This window comes from Oryx dammah, unplaced genomic scaffold (genome assembly GCF_014754425.2).
Source record: "Oryx dammah isolate SB20612 unplaced genomic scaffold, SCBI_Odam_1.1 HiC_scaffold_11, whole genome shotgun sequence".
NCBI classification, from domain to species: domain Eukaryota; kingdom Metazoa; phylum Chordata; class Mammalia; order Artiodactyla; family Bovidae; genus Oryx; species Oryx dammah.
The window spans coordinates 16,772,789-16,789,452 of record NW_024070195.1 but is presented as its reverse complement, the minus strand read 5'-3'; the positions used below and the strand labels follow the sequence as shown (position 1 = coordinate 16,789,452).

General features: G+C 38.3%; 2 protein-coding genes across 2 annotated transcripts in view; one reads left to right on the top strand and one right to left on the bottom strand.

Annotated features, from left to right (window-relative positions):
- Positions 1 to 6,318, bottom strand: part of LOC120870252 (chorionic somatomammotropin hormone 1-like) — a 56,335-nt gene extending 50,017 nt beyond the window's left edge. The window contains exon 1 of the mRNA XM_040249881.1: positions 6,301 to 6,318. Coding sequence (XP_040105815.1) covers positions 6,301 to 6,318 — 18 coding nt within the window. The remainder of the gene's footprint in view (positions 1 to 6,300) is intronic.
- A 4,704-nt stretch (positions 6,319 to 11,022) lies between these two features.
- On the top strand, positions 11,023 to 15,166 carry LOC120870251 (chorionic somatomammotropin hormone-like). The gene is made up of 4 exons (XM_040249880.1): positions 11,023 to 11,271; positions 11,846 to 11,953; positions 13,989 to 14,168; positions 14,781 to 15,166. The coding sequence occupies exons 1-4, from the start codon at positions 11,023 to 11,025 to the stop codon at positions 14,973 to 14,975; spliced, it is 732 nt and encodes a 243-aa protein (XP_040105814.1). The 3' UTR covers positions 14,976 to 15,166.
- The last annotated feature ends 1,498 nt before the right edge of the window (positions 15,167 to 16,664 follow it).

Below are 16,664 nucleotides of genomic sequence, written 5' to 3'. Positions count from 1 at the left end.
TTAAAGCCTAAATAATAATCAAGAATCTAGTGGTGAGTTTTCTTGCCACTCCTGCTCAAGAATTGTGGATCTTCTGTTTCAAGTAGGAAACAGTATAGAGTTGCCCCATATGTGGTAGCATGAAAAATTTTCATTTCCATATCTACAGGAAAGTATACTGAGAAAAACTGGTTAAGTGGCTGTCATAAACGACGATCAATGAATAACTTCATAGCTCCGATTATCCTTTTCTTGATCAACTCACACACACCCTTTGTTCTGTCTCTACTGTCAGATTTCCTCAAAGGGCAGATTTGGCTCAAACAATGTTGTCTATTACAGGGTGCACACATCCAATAATTCTTATGAGTAACATCATTTGTCCACTGAACAAATTAAGAATATTAACAAACCTGATGCAGTAGAAACACAGTGGGTATTTGTTCCAGACAACTGGCATTCACAGTTTAGAAATTTCCCTGTTTTTTTTAATAGTTATACATTTTAAGAACTGAATTATGAAACATGCCAAGTCGCTATAAACAGCATTGCATGCAGCATTTGTATTTAATTGAAAATAAGTGAATTCTTGATTGCATAGTGAAATTGTCACTTCCAGTGGCTTTTCCCCCCTGAAGAATATTCCTCCTAGTACTAAAATTGCAAAAGATATAAATTAATGAAAGAAAAAAAGTCTTACACAGTTATTCTGTCTTAGAGAATCTCATTGAGTACCTCAAAGGTTTAATATTCCATTGCTGATAGTCAAAATCAAGTTCATCTTTCAGGTGAACTTCAACAGAAAATCTTCTTCTGGATTCATAATTCATTTAAAACATTGTAGTATTTCTCAAATGTCTAGTTATACAGTCAGTATCTAAAAAAAAATTCTTTCTTAAGAGTTAGTGAGAGATTGAAGAAACCTCTGAACTCACTTATGTTTGCAAATGCAATTGTAACTGGTCAGTTTAATAAGCGAAGAGAAGTGGCCCAGGGCTGAATACTCACTATCAAACAACAAACTTCAAAGATTGTCACTGCTACCCTTACACAATAAACACCACACACTGTACATTGTGGGTGCCTAAATTAATTTGGAAATCATAAAGTGTCCATGCAGAGTTACAAAGTGGATGCAGGTAACAAGAAAAATAAATTCCACTAATATTCCAGTTGTGTTGGAAAGAAGATCTCCACAGCTGCTGTTTTTCAAACTTTCACCAATAAGAAAGCGAGGTTCATGGAATTCCAAAAGGTCTTGCAGTCCCCAAATCTCTGTCCAGAGTAAAACTGGCACCAAATAGAAGCAGGTAAGCACCAGGCAACACATACCAAAACTCAATGACTCCTGAAATTTTAAAGCAAACTTAAATACCTACTCACCCACAATAAGCCAATCATAGATCTTTGTTTCTGTGTCTTCAATAAACTCTCATTTCATTAGAGATGCCTGAAAAAGTCTAGAAGGAGAAATGAAGGGATGTGTGTACATCCCTCATCATCTTTGGTTTCAGGCAATCTGTAATCTTTGTAAATTGCTAACAACTCAAAAGGTGTTTACAAATATCAACAGAAATAACCTAAACAAAACCAGAGCCAAGGTTTGCATTTCCAATACTCACCACTGTTTGGACTGGAAATTATTAAACTTCATAGATTAAATAATCACTGACAATCAGAAACTAGATTCACCTTCCACATGCGAAAAGCTTGCCAACAAATGAATTTCTCCCCTTATTGACAAAAACAGATACAGCTATATGGCAGCAACTTATCTCTATACTTTTGGCATTGCATACGTAATCCCCAAGTAATATGATTTAAAAGACACCTCTCGGGGAAAACTTAAGGAAGATTAGAAGATGATAAAAAGATAACTTTACATTTTAGCACTAAATTCAAGATCAAAATTGAATTAGTTTATGATAGATTTCACAAGAACGTTCTAGATTATATAAATTTTCAAAACATGCAGATATATCACTAAGCAGTCACCTATAATTTTCAAACTACTACTTTAAAGTATATGTTCTATTATCAAAAGGAATTTGGAACCTTCTATTATCTAAAACTGAATCCAAAATACTATTCCTGGGGCAGAAAAGAGGAAAAAGCAAGAATGAACCTTTTGAGTCATACCAGCCCTTCCCCAAGGTAGCAGTAAAATGGAGGGAAAGCTGAACTCTCTTGATGAACACACATGGGTTCTAATCCAGGTGTGGCCAGAGGTATAACTTGCATGACTCAGGGCAGGAGATTCAACCTCTCTGATTTTCTGTGTTTTTTTTTAATTCTTTTTGTATTTGACAACTGTTTACTGAATGATTCATCAGCACAAGATTCTTCGTTACAGGATGAACATACTTAGATAAACAGGACAGGCGAGGCCACTGATTTCAGTAAGTTTATATTCTAGCAGAAAATATAGATATTTGAACATGAAACAGCAATCTGGAAGAAATGTTGAAACAGGAAGGATTGACATTGTGAAAGCACAGAGAAGGGTAACTTGGAACTTGGCTCCTAGTCTGACAGTTAGGAATCACTGTCCAAGGAACTGATGCAGAAGCTAAAAATCTAAAAGATACATGGGAGGAAGCTGAGGAAATGATAGGAAGAAGCATTCTATGCAAAGGAAAACAAGAGAGGGAAGGCGGTGGAGGATGATGGTGTTTTCAGGGAACAGGTAAGGTCTGGTGTAGCTGGACTGGAGAGAGAAGAGAGAAGACAGGCTAGGAGTGAAGCTGAAGCCCAGACAAGGGCAAGATCTAGGAGAGACCCAAGAAGAGTAAGAAAGAAAGTAGACTTTCTTCTAAAGACAAGAGTCAGTCATCCAAGTGTTTCAGGAGCAGAAACACAACTATAATTGCATTTTTAAAGCAAAGTCTGGCTGAAGAACAGAGCCAGTATTAGACAGAACTAAAGGGGATCCCAGGGATATTAGGGGACTGGGGCTCTTCCAGGAGATGGACAGAGCAGTTTGTGATGGAAGGTCTGGAAAGAAAAGGACAGCTCACTAAAAGATTTAGAAAAAATAATGATTAAAATTTACATCAAAATCTAATATGTAAGAAGTGTATGGAAAGCAAAAAAGAAAGTTCTCTACCTCCAAAATAATGATATTTATCCCTGCCATGTATGGTTGTGACATACATTTATAAAAATATAAATGTGGCAGTGCATATAACATTATACTGCCTAGTGCACAGTACAGTAGAAACTAAAAAAAAAAAGGTATTTTCAGAGTGAAAAGAAATTTCTTGCTTCTCACAAGCAAGAGAGTTGAATTTTTTTTTCTGGGTTAAATCCCTTATTTTTGAGCTCTTTCATTGTGTGCAAACACTGTGGCCCATCAATGCAACTGGAAAAGAATGTGACAAGATATTGTCTTGATGTGGAAAGAGCCTGTGTGGACTCCTCCAGATTATGAATGCTCCAGCTTTACAACTTTGCAGCCAATACAAAATTTACTTGAGAATATATCTCAATGAGTTTGGTGAGATTTATCACTTAATTTATGAAGATGATAAAGACTATGAGTTTGTATTCTTTTCTAGGCAGTATGTTTTTATTCTTAAGGATTGCACCTTCCTGATAAAACCCACTGGGACTGAGTGAAGTCTTGAGACACTACACAGTTTGCATCTCCAGTGGCTAAGACAAAATTCTTTGTGAGGATGCTGCAGAATTGCAGCAAACCCACACACAAGGTATACATAGATGGAGTTGGCCACCCACTGACCTCCCTGAAGGGGAGGGTACAGGAAATCCATCCCAGGGCAGAGGAAGCCTGTCCTAGTTCTTTAACCATAGACATAGACCACCACTACCACTGAGGAAGAGTGTGATCTTTCTGTAATAAACGTTAACACACATATATTTAGATATTAAATTTTAACACTACAAGTCAAAATTTAGATAGTAAGAGAATAGGATAGGTAGGGTAGCCTATATATCAGCTTCCCAGGTGGTACTGGTGGTAAAGAACCCACCTGTCAGTGCAGGAGAGGTAAGAAACACCAGTTTGATCCCTGAGTAGGGAAGACCCCCTGGAGGAGGGCATGGCAACCCATTCCAGTATTGTTATCTGGCAAATCCTCCTGGACAGAGGAGCCTCGTTGCTACAGTCCATAGGCTCTCAAAGAGTTGAATACGCCTGAAACAACTTAGCATGCCCGCATAGGGTGTATAGATATACTGCAATTTTCTATTGCTCAGCGCACTGGTCACTTGAAGGCCATCATCACTGTGATCTTTCCCTATTGCTCATATGCAGGCACCAGCATTGATAAGAGAAGAATACGGTAAAAGAGAAGCAGAGATAGCTCCACCCCCAGGGTGTGAGTAATCAGTAGCAGCCTATTTCTATGGTTGCCAAGTTTGCCTCCTTAGGCATTCCCCACTGCAGATCTCCAATCTGTCTTGTTGGGCCATCTCTCCATCAGCAGCTGTCCTCATCCTAGGATTTCTCTCCGATCGCCATGGCTCCAGCATCCAGCCACCGTGAGCACCAATGGATTTGCAACCTTGTTCGAGGTATATAAGGCTATGGCATGGATTATCTGTGTGGTTCCACTCCATCTGGACTGTCACAGATCAGCTACTTCACTCTCCAAAGGCCTCAAATGCCTCCCTTCTGCGCAACCAATTGCCCTGAATGCTGAGAACTCTCCCCTGCTTCAGCTCCCTGACCCTGTGGTGCAAATTGGTTCTGCTTGCTTTCCCTCCTCCTTCTTCCCTTCATCCCAGTGAGTTTTGCATGAATCTATGATTTCCTTTCCAGTGGTCAGGAACTCCTGATACATCTCTAGAGGTACTTAAATGTGCATTAATTTCTTTTTTTAACACCATCCTGTAGAGAAGGGGGGCAAGAAGAAGCAAATGAAGAAAAATATGGGAAACCTATTGAAAATGTGTTAATTTCTCATTTCCCCAGTATCCCTCGACTCTCCCATCCTGCAACACAAATTAATGCAGCTCATGTTTTCCTAGACTTTTCTCTAGGTGCAGAGAGTGGGGGACAGTCTCTAGGTGCAGCATACGGGGCTTCTCATTGTGGTGGCTTTTCTTGTTACAGAGAATGGGCTGTTAAGTACACAGGCTTCAGTAGTTGTGATATGTGGGCTCAGTACTTGCAGTTCCTAGGCTCTAAAGCACAGGCTCAATAATTGTGGTGCATGGGACTGTTGCTCTGTGACATGGGAGATCTCCAGATCAAGAATTGAACTCGTGCTTCCTACATTGGCAGGCTGATTATTTACCACTGAGCTTCCAGGAAAACTCTGTACATGAATTCTAGATGCATCCATGGAGAAAGATGTACTCCATGTCCACCTACTCCTCCACCATCTTGTTGACCCCAATGTATATATGTTTTAGAAAATATTTTCCTTTTCTATTGAGTTCAGTAACAAAGCCATCACCTCACAGGTTTACTGTTTATTTTTTTCTAAAGAATATATATAAGCTCCATTATCTTAGGCAATTTCAATTATACAGCACAATCTTATCCCTTATAGTCACCACGCTCTACATTAGAGCCTCAGACCTTATTAAATGAGAATGTGTAACCTTTTAGAAATCTCTCCTTATTTTCTGCACCCTCCAACTCTTGGCAATCACTATCCTGTTCTGTTTCTGAGTTCCAATATTTTTTAGATTCCAAATAATTGAGATCATATGGTATTTCTCTTTCTCTGACTTATTTTACTTAGCATCAGGCTCTTCAGTTTTATCCATTTGCCACAAATGGTATAATTTCTCCCTTTTTTAAATGGCTAAATAATATTCATACACACACACATATATATCATATCATATTATTTTAATCTGTTCACCTGTTGACAATATTGAGATTGTTCCTCTATCTTGGCTACTGTGAATAATGCTTAATGGACATGGGAGTACAAATATCTCTTTAAGATAATGATTTCATTTCCTTTGAATATATATCCAGAAGTAGGATTGTGGTTTCATTTTAGTCATTAAGTTGTGTCTAATTCTTGTGACATCATGGACTGTAGCCTGCCAGGCTCCTCTGTCCATGGGATTCTCCAGGCAAGAATACTGGAGTGGGTTGCCACTTCCTTCTCCAGGGAACCTTACCAACCCAGGAATCAAACCTGGGTCTTTGAGGTAAGCTTTGAGCTTTGAGGTAAGCCAGAAGTAGGATTAATATATCATATAACATTACTCTTTTACATTGCTTGAGGAATCTGTACAGTTGCTTTCCATGGGAGTTGCACCAATTCACACTCCCAGCAACAGTGCACAAGACCTACTATTTTTCCATACCCTCATCAACACATGTTATTTTCTTACCTTTTTGCTAATGGCCATTCTAACAGGTATGGGGTGATATCGCTTGTGCTTTTGATTTGCATTTTCCTGGTAATTATGATGTTGAGCATCTTGTCATATACCTCTTGGCCATCTGTATGTCTTATTTGGGGGAAAAATGTCTATTCCATAAAGCTGTAGCATATATTTTGTTTACTGTATTCCAATATACAAAACTCAGTTGCCTATCCATACACCAACAGCAAACTATCTGAAAGAGAAATAAAGAAAAGTATAAATATATAAAGTAATCAAAACAGAATGGCATTTGCATAAAAACATATACACAGGTCAACAGGCCAGTACAGAGAATCCTGAAAGAAGCACACATCCATGTATTGTCAATTAATATATGACAAAGTAACCAAGTATATCCAATGGGAAAGGATGGTTTCAATAAGTGGTAATGGGAAAACAGGATAGTTGTATGCAAAAAAATTAAATTGTACCAAAAATGGATTTAAAATTTAACATAAGACCTTAAACCATAAAACTCCTAGAAGAAAACATTTGAGAGAATCTCCTTGACATATGTCTTTGCAATATTTTTTTTTTGTTTCACACAAAAAGCAAAGGTAGCAACTGCAAAAATAAACAATTGAGACCACATCAAACTTAGAGGCTTCTGAACAGCAAAGGAACCCATCAACAAATCAAATGGCAACCTATAGAATGAAAGGAAATATTTGCAAATCACATATTTGATAAGGTCTTAATATCCAAAAATATATCAGATTCATACAACCAAAGAGCAAACAAACGTAAATAACCCAAGTTTTTAAAAAATCAAAGGAAGAATAAGGGTTTGGTTAAATCTGGAGATTAGAATGTAGATGAGAGACACAGCAAGATTTTCCTACCAGAACAACAAAAGCCTATGTCTTCCTTGCATTGCTTCCTTTCATGTCCACTCATCTTTTTGGCAATTATAGTTCTCAGTTCACATCCTTCATCAAAAGCAATCACCCACAAGGAGCTCTAATATGTGCTAGGAATAGCTCTAATATGTGCTAGTTTTTGTGCTACTGTACAAAGACCAACATTTACACAGTTACTAATCAGAAGCACAGGCTGGAATCAAGATTGCTGGGAGAAATATCAATAACCTCAGATATGGAGATGACACCACCCTTATGGCAGAAAGTGAAAGGTAACTCAAAAGCCTCTTGATGAAAGTGAAAGAGGAGAGTGAAAAAGTTGGCTTAAAGCTCAACATTCAGAAAACTAAGATCATGGCATCCGGTCCCATCACTTCATGGGAAATAGATGGGGAAATAGTGGAAACAGTGTCAGATTTTATTTTGGGGGGCTCCAAAATCACTGCAGATGGTGACTTTAGCCATGAAATTAAAAGACACTTACTTCTTGGAAGGAAAGTTATGACCAACCTAAATAGCATATTGAAAAGCAGAGACATTACTTTGCCAACAAAGGTCCGTCTAGTCAAGGCTATCGTTTTCCAGTGGTCACGTATGGATGTGAGAGTTGGACTGTGAAGCTGAGCGCCAAAGAATTGATGCTTTCGAACTGTGGTGTTGGAGAAGACTCTTGAGAGTCCCTTGGACTGCAAGGAGATCCAACCAGTCCATTCTAAAGGAGATCAGTTCTGGGTGTTGTTTGGAAGGACTGATGCTAAAGCTGAAACTCCAGTACTTTGACTACCTCACGTGAAGTGTTGACTCATTGGAAAAGACTCTGATGCTAGGAGGGATTGGGGGCAGGAGGAGAAGGGGATGACAGAGGATGAGATGGCTGAATGGCACCACTGACTCGATGGACATGAGTTTGGGTGAACTCTGGGAGTTGGTGATGGACAGGGAGGCCTGGCGTGCTGCAATTGGTGGGGGTCACAAAGAGTTGGACACGACTGAGTGACTGAACTGAACTGAACTGAATGATATAAAGGGCAAGGTAATTAATTGTCAGTGTTTACCACTCCATTGTTCTCTATATTCTATCTCAAAATTGAACCAGTTAGTAATGAAACATGAGTTAGGGGATCTCAATAATATTTGAGTAGAATATCTTTTAAAAGTGGGAGCATTATGGATATTAATTTGGGGGGATTTATTATTACTATTTTGATTGTATTCCTATTAATTATCTGCTACATCAGGTTAAGAATTTATTTTAAGTATTAATACCAATGTAAAGACACATAGTACTGAAGTTACAGCAGCTAGAAAAAGACAAAATATGAGGCAGGAAGTGAAATTATAGAAAGTCTGCAATGGTATCAAAATAAAGGGCAGTATTGCATAGAGAGAAAGCTAATGTCTCATAGTTGTTTGAGGCACCAAGAACAGCCAGATGTGAAAATCCAGATTAATTTGAATACCAGAAACTGGACCAAAAGGAAAATGAAGTTCAGAAAAATATGGTGATGCTAAAAGCCAAAATTTAGACAGCAAGAGGATATGGTAGGACAGCTGTAGATACTGAATTTCAGGAATATATGACAGCAAATACATTAACAAGCATCAGGAAAAACAAAGAAGAAAAGGGTCTGAAAAATGAACCATCAAGAGGTTGGGTAGTCTGATTAAAAGAACAAGAGAACTGATAGGAAAACCAAAGTACAAATACTTGTGTAAACAGGAGAACCAGATGATGCTCAGGAGAGAAAACCTGGAACTTAGTGGACCAGAGAACAGAAGACACCAGCATCAAGAACACAAACTCTGGAGCAGGGCTCATATCTATGCATTTCTGGGAAGAGCCTCAATTTCAATGGTTGGGCACAATATCACCTAAAATGGTTATAGGCAGAGAGTATAGCTTGCTGGGAAACAGTGGCTGACTTTATTTGGGGGGGGGGGGCTCCAAAATCACTGCAGATAGTGAGTGCAGCCATGAAATTAAAAGACGTTGACTCCTTGGAAGGAAAGTTATGACAGCATATTAAAAAGCAGAGACATTACTTTGCTAACAAAGTTCTGTCTAGTCAAGGTTATGGTTTTTCCAGTGGTCATGTATGGATGTGAGAGTTGGACTATAAAGAAAGCTGAGCGCCAAAGAATTTATGCTTTTTGAACTGTGATGTCAGAGAAGACTCTTGAGAGTCCCTTGGACTGCAAGGAGATCCAAGCAGTCCATCATGAAGGAGACCCATCCTGGGTGTTCACTGGAAGGACTGATGTTGAAGCTGAAACTGCAATACTTTGGCCACCTGATGCTGATTCACTTAAAGATCCTGATGCTGGGAGAGATTGAGGGCAGGAGGAGAAGGGGATGACAGAGAATGAGATGGTTGGATGGCATCACCAACTCAATGGATATGAGTTTGGGTGCACCCCTGGGAGTTGGTAATGGACAGGGATGCCTGGCATGCTGCAGTTCATGGGGTCGCAAAGAGTCAGACATGACTGAGCAACTGAACTGAAGTGAACTGAACACTGAGAAAAGGACAAAAGTGTTTATCAGTTTATTTTGCTCATTAAACTACAAGGTTAATGCATAGTTATCCACTGATAATTGATTCCTTCAGTTTACAGTGTGCATAACACACTGAGATCCTCTCCAGTCATATACTGGATATTTAGATCTGTTATATGATCACCAAATTATATTTTGACAGAAAAAAATCCATATAGTTAGCTGTCTTCCAATAAATGATCAATTACATTCAGATTTATGATATTCTGCTATTCTTCAGTTCAGTTCAGTTCAGTCTCTCAGTTGTGTCTAACTCTTTGCAACCGCATAAACTGCAGCGTGCCAGGCTTCCCTGTCCATCACCAACTCCTAAAGCTTGCTCAAACTCATGTCTATTGATTCGGTGAGACCATCCAGCCATCTCATCCTCTGTTGTCCCCTTCTCTACCTGCCTTCAATCTGTCCAGCATCAGGGTCTTTTCCAATGACTCAGTTCTTTGCATCAAGTGGCCACAGTATTGGAGCTTCAGCTTCAGCAACAGTCCTTCCAATGAATATTCAGGACTGATTTCCTTTAGGATTGACAGGTTTGATCTCCTTGCAGTCCAAGGAACTCTTCAAAAGTCTTCTCCAACACCACAGTTCAAATGCATCAATTCTTTGGTACTCAGCTTTCTTTATGGTCCATTTCTCACATCCATACATGACTATTGGAACAACCACAGTTATACTTATTGTCTCCTATATAGTTTAATTTTGAAAAAGCACAAAGTTCCATGTAGGAATTAGATGCATATTTGTCTTTATGCATAACACATGCATATACACACAGAAATATCCGTACACAAATATACCTGTGTTATATGAACTATTATTCTCCTTGCTTGTCCCAATAAGCTTAGATGTTCAGAGATATAGTCCCACAATTCTCCAACTTAATTCTGCTTTTTGAGAGTCACTTCTTTTACTTTCATCACTTAATTTTAAATAACCATTTTATTCTTAGATACCATGGCATTATACGACTAAGAGAAGAAAAAACCTTAAAAATTCTAATGTTCTTCTTTTTCTGTCCCTAAGTCATGTCCAACTCTCTGCAAGCCCATGGACTGCAGTATGCCAGGCTTCCCTGTACTTCACTATCTCCTGGAGTTTGCTCAAACTCTTGTCCATTATGTTGGTAATGCCATCCAACCATCTCATTCTCTGTTGCCCCAATCTCCTCCTGCCCTCAATCTTCCCTACCATCAGGGTCTTTTCCAGTGAGTTGGTTCATTGGATCAAATTCTGCTCAGGGCAACAGGGAGAGATTAGGCTTCCCTGGACAGGATGGCTTTTGCTAACCTCAGGCTAATACATCATCTCAGAGTGGTTCATGTTCTTATTTATGCAGGATCCCACCTGCTCCTGCTGCTGGTGGTGTCAAATCTAATCTTGTGCCAGGGTCAGGAGAACAAGCCACCATACTGTAGAAACCAACCTGGCCCGTGCCGGATTCCCCTTCAAAGCCTGTTTGACAGAGCAACAGTGGTGGCTAACTACAACTCTAGGATCGCCAGGGAAATGTTCGAAAAATTTGTAAGTACTGTACTTCTTGCTTATTTCCATAAGAAGCCTTGGTGAAAGTGAGTGGGCTATTTTATCCTTTAAACAAAAAGGCTGCATCATTTCAAACATTGTTCTAAGATTGGCAATGAATAGGTTTAGAAGTACAATAGAAGGATTGGTTTAGAATTGGAACCAATTATTCTCTTTTTTATATAAATTTATTTATTTTAATTGGAGGTTAATTACTTTACAATATTGTATTGGTTTTGTAGCCCACTGTAGAGCAGACACTGATAAAAAATTGTGCTCATGTTTCTATTTGTAGTAATTTTAGCATTTCCTGTCCTAATATTAACTGGAAAGGATGAAATTAAACCTGGGAAGAGCAAAGAAGGGAAGAGTTTCAAGTTTAGAAAAATTAGGTGAAAAACAATTGTTTATAGCAATAATGGGAAAATATAGGAAAAAGAATGACGTTCAATTGTTATGTAACCCTCATTAAAAAAATTATACATCTATCAGCTGTGTTAATATTCTGGTAATGAATTCATTTATTGAGTGCCAAAATAACCATAAGGAATTTAATGTGCTTGATCACTCCCAGGATCAACAGTATGGCCAGGGCATAAGCTCCACTTCCAAGATGGTCAGCAACTGCCACACTGCATCCCTCGCCACCCCTGATAACAAAGCAAAAGCTTTAAATACAGAGGTGAGGATTTTATCTGAGTTTTTCACTAGAGCATCTGAGACAGTGCACTTGTGTTACTAGGCTTTAGATTATTAGAGTAATAGTAACTGCACATGCAGAGAAATGTGGAGGAATACTAAGCAATCAGAGAGAGATTACATTATGCAGTTGATAATGTATGAATAGATTCAAGTGATGACTAAAGATCTTAGTAGCAAAAAAAAAAAAAAAACAGATCTATCAATTCCCATGCAGATAACCTTAGTTTAACCAATGCATTAGGCCCAGGATTGCAGCTGTTATACTGTATGAAAGCATGGGTTGAATGAAAATTCTATGCGTAAAATATAAGATTGGCCGAATTCATGGATATATAAGAAATAACAACCACAGTTTTGAGTATTCCCTGTGACCAGTGATGCCTACATACGAGTCACTCCTACACTGCACCATTTGAGACATTACCTCTGACTTTCAAGGCTCTCCTGATTCTTCTGCTTCTCTGAAACCTACTTCATTATCATTCTCAATGATTCCTCGGTCACTTTTATTCTTAATTATGAGTCTCCTCCCCAAATGTCCTATAAAATATCATGTTTTGCTTCTTATGGTTGCAACAATTGTCTCTGTTCTGATGAAAACACAGCCTACAAATCAAGCCTCAATCATTTATCCCAACTCAAACTTTTTTTCATTTTAATTATTCCTTTCTGATTCCCACGTTAACCACAATCCTAACATTATTTAAAATATTTTCACATACGTCTTCTCTTAAATACAATCTCTTCTCTTATAAAACTTTGTTAATAATATCAACATTCTTCCCATCTGCTCAGCATCTTAATAATGGAGATGATAAAATGAAGGAAGAAGGTCAAGGAGAAGAAGGATGTTTTTAATGAATTTAAAATAAATTTAAAATTTACTGAGGGCTGTTACACTTCCATACAATTTATAAAGTGCTCTGTGTTCATTACTATGCTAAATCCTCACAAAAAAATCCTGTAGCACAGTGACTGTTATTACACTTCCTGAGATGAAGAAACCAAGGCTCAGAAAAGTTAAGGGATTTGCACCCATCACACAGGTAATAAGCAGTGAGTCTAGGTTTCATCCAACTCTGAGCTCTCACTCTTCATCTTTAAGCTACAAAGCCCCCTTGAAAACTATGCTGCTCTCACCCTAGACTCTGTATTTAACTACAGCTCCTTAGTCTCCCATTATATTTCTATTGCAATGTCTACTTGTCTCTTCTCTGCTCTTCATTTCCTATATCACTAAAGTATTTCATGCCCATAAAGAAATCAAGACTTTTAATTAGAGATATTCAGCCCCTGGGAGTTTCACGTCCAATCCTTGTAGTAGTGGACTGAGTGGAGGGGACCCTCCATTGTGAATCCCACTGATGCTGTTACTAAAGATAATACTGTGCCATTTTCTGCCCCTACACATGTCCATAGAAAGACTGCTCTGATAGCAAATGGGACTGGTGTTGGTATGGATTGAGGAAAATGTGTTTAAGAATTTCATGTCTTCTTCATTATCTCTTTGTTCAAATATCATAAAACTACCAATCAGAAAATGAATACATTAATGAATGATTTGATACATTAATAAAAATGAATCATTGGGTGAACATGATGTGGGCATGGGTAGGATCCACAGTTCCTGGGTCAGGTACTCTAGGTACATATTGAGTTCCAACAAAATATTTAGATTTCTCTCCCTGGACAAGCAAAGCATTCAAATATAAAAGAACTCACTGAGCATATGGTCTAATTTCAGAGGGCAAAAGAAAATATTTCATGTTCTAAATTAAAATTCATCAAAAGGATGATTTGAGTGACAGTTTTTTTAAAGAATTTCAGCAAAGCATAAACTAATAATATACATTTTATAATTTTATATCCTTAACATCTTTAAATTTTTTTGTATACACAGAGGAATAATAAAGGGTTTGTTTTTATATGCTCAGCCTCTCTGAGCAAAAATCACATGTTACCAAGCCCACTGAATTTTGTTTATTTTAATGAGATTGTTTCCTGTGGTTGTTTAGGACAAAGTCCTGTTTAGCTTGCTTATCAATTTGCTCCACTCGTGGGATGAACCTCTGCATCATGCAACCACAGAGCTGCCGAACTTGAAAGGAGCCTCACCTGCTATCTTGGCAGGGGCTGAAGAGATTAAAGAAAAGACCAAAGTACTTCTAGAAGGTGTGGAAGTGATACAAGCAAGGGTGAGCCATCTCCTAAAGCCTTCTTTGCTTTCCTTATGAAAGAAAAAAGATGACCTCTGAATTGAGGAATGAGTTTTGAAACATCTCACTTTGTAAGGACAAGATTCAGGCCTTCTATATTCTAATTGCTGTTATATAAAGCAAGAGCCTAATCATTCATAATGCTAGATTCTGTTGTAAGTGAATTAGAATTCAGCTACAATTTTTGACAGGTGCAGCATTCCTTGCATGACACACAATTCCACCAAAAGCTAGCCTCTTGCTGGGCACATGTGGTTGACATATTTTCATGGGTAAGAGAACTGGAGCATGGAATTTGTAAGAAAGCAACCCAGGCGATCTGCTACTGAACGTCTGCTCATATTCTTTCTTTGTCCTCTTCAAAGCAAAGGATGAGAGTGGAAAAGAAGGAAAGATAAAGTCAAAACCAAACTCATACTTGAGTTCTGCTTCTTGATTTTAGATTGCTAATAGATTTTCCATACACTGGCTCCAAATCCATGTCTAGAGAGTTTCATAAGTCTTCCCCAATCTTAATTTGATAATAAGAAGGAACAAAGAAGAGCAAATACTAATAAAACTCATAAAATTCATTATCTTTTGGGTGCTTAGGTTCATCCTGGAGAGGAGGAGAAGAAGAACGCGGCCTATCCAGTGTGGTCAGAACAGTCCTCCCTGAAGGCGCAGGATGAGAGTGTGCGCCAAACTGCTTTTTATAGAATGTTCTACTGCCTACAAAGGGATTCAAATAAAATTAGCACCTACCTCCAGATACTCAAGTGCCGATTGGCCTCATGCCAAGTATAGAATTAACCCAGCCAGTCCTGAGATGGTTAGTGATGATCCATCCCATCAAAAGCTTCTTTGAGTTTTATAGCTATTTAATGCATATTTGGGTCTTATCTGAAACAAAATAAGCACAGATTTTGTAGAGATGTCAAAATCTAAGAAGCAAATTTGTCAATGTCTTTATCTCATTTAATAAAAAATCAAAAGAAAATCCATCCCTACCTCTGAGTGTAAGAATTTCCTATTAAAATTGGTCACAAATAGCTTGAACTGACATGACTAAGACCATTCAAGAGCTTACTAAAGAATCACACAAAACTATTCTGGGTCAAGTTATAAGAATCAAAGAATTAGATAATTACTCATTGTGCTGGTCATGCTACCAAGAAGACTGAATTCTGGGAATTCTTTATGAAAGCAAGCCACAAACTGTCAGCCTATTCTTATATTGTCACAGTATTACAACAGACAATATAAGTGCTTTGCACGTGGCTACCTAAATAGCATGAGGTTTACTGAACTGCCTAAAAATTGTTAGGATGCTATCTTAGTCCTTCTGGGCTGCTGTAACAAAATATCATAGAATTATAAACAATAGAAATGGATTTTCACAGTGTGATCAGATAAGGCCCTCTTTCCGTCTCACACTTCTTACTATATCCTCACATCAGGGAAAGGGCTAGAGAAACTCCATGTGTCTCTTATATATAAAAGCAGTTGTCTCATCCAGGAGGCTCCATCCTTCATCACCTCTATAACTTCATCACCTCCCAAAGGCTCCACCTATGAAACACCATCACCATGGGAGTCAGGATTTCAACCTATGAAATTTCTGGGGGACACAAAGGTTAAGACCAGAGCAGACACGAAGGTGAACCGGCTCATCCTCCTCCAGTGGCTGTCTTCACTCACACTCCACTGCATCCTCATTTCCTGCATCATCTTGCAAAAATTCCATACATTCTATCACTCTGGATTTAACAAGTCTAGCTTAGTTAGTTAAATGTTAATTGTCCTCCACCTAGGGAGTCTGGACAATTGTCCAATTGATCACATAGAAACCAAGTAGATAAGAAAGCTGGATTCATAAACACATTTATCTGAGAAGTGAGATCCCATTCTCTCTTACTTTTAGAGTAACTATCCTTGTCATTAATTATTTGGCCTTACACATATGCCCTAATAGGTCCCCAAAATTATAAAATCATCCAAACAGACTGAGCCTCTACTGAGACTAAAGCAATGTGATTGGATTAGGGTTGCTCTGCTTATTCAGTTGCCTCCAAACAACCTGGTATGAAGGCCAATCTCTTGACTGGCTCCTCTAAGATTCAGTGATGTTGCTGGGATGGTTTAGCATCTTAGGGCTTTAACAGTAATTCCTAGTAAACAGAAAATGGGGGGGAAAGGGGTAGAAGGGAAAGGGGGATGAATAAGAAAGAAGGAAGAGAAAGACAGAAGGAAGGAAAAGCAGCAAAGGGAAAGTGAATTAAGGACTTGGGTAGTGAAGGATGAAATTGACGTTAGAACACTTTATTTTGAAGGACCCAAATATATATGCTTTTTTTTAATGTCCTAAAAGCAAATATCTCATATTCCCTTTTATTTCCATTTTATCTTCTTACCTCTCTTTTTCTGAAATTGTCCTTTATATTAGGAGTATTCTTTTGTTGCTACTAATTGCCATAGTTCTAGAGATGAACAAAG

Bases quoted from the DNA above. Each gene is read 5' to 3' on its own strand.
- LOC120870251 (XM_040249880.1), top strand. From the start codon at position 11,023: ATGGCTTTTGCTAACCTCAGGCTAATACATCATCTCAGAGTGGTTCAT. The intron at 11,272-11,845 runs GTAAGTACTGTA...GATCACTCCCAG, and splicing joins GGGAAATGTTCGAAAAATTT to GATCAACAGTATGGCCAGGG. The intron at 11,954-13,988 runs GTGAGGATTTTA...GTGGTTGTTTAG, and splicing joins CAAAAGCTTTAAATACAGAG to GACAAAGTCCTGTTTAGCTT.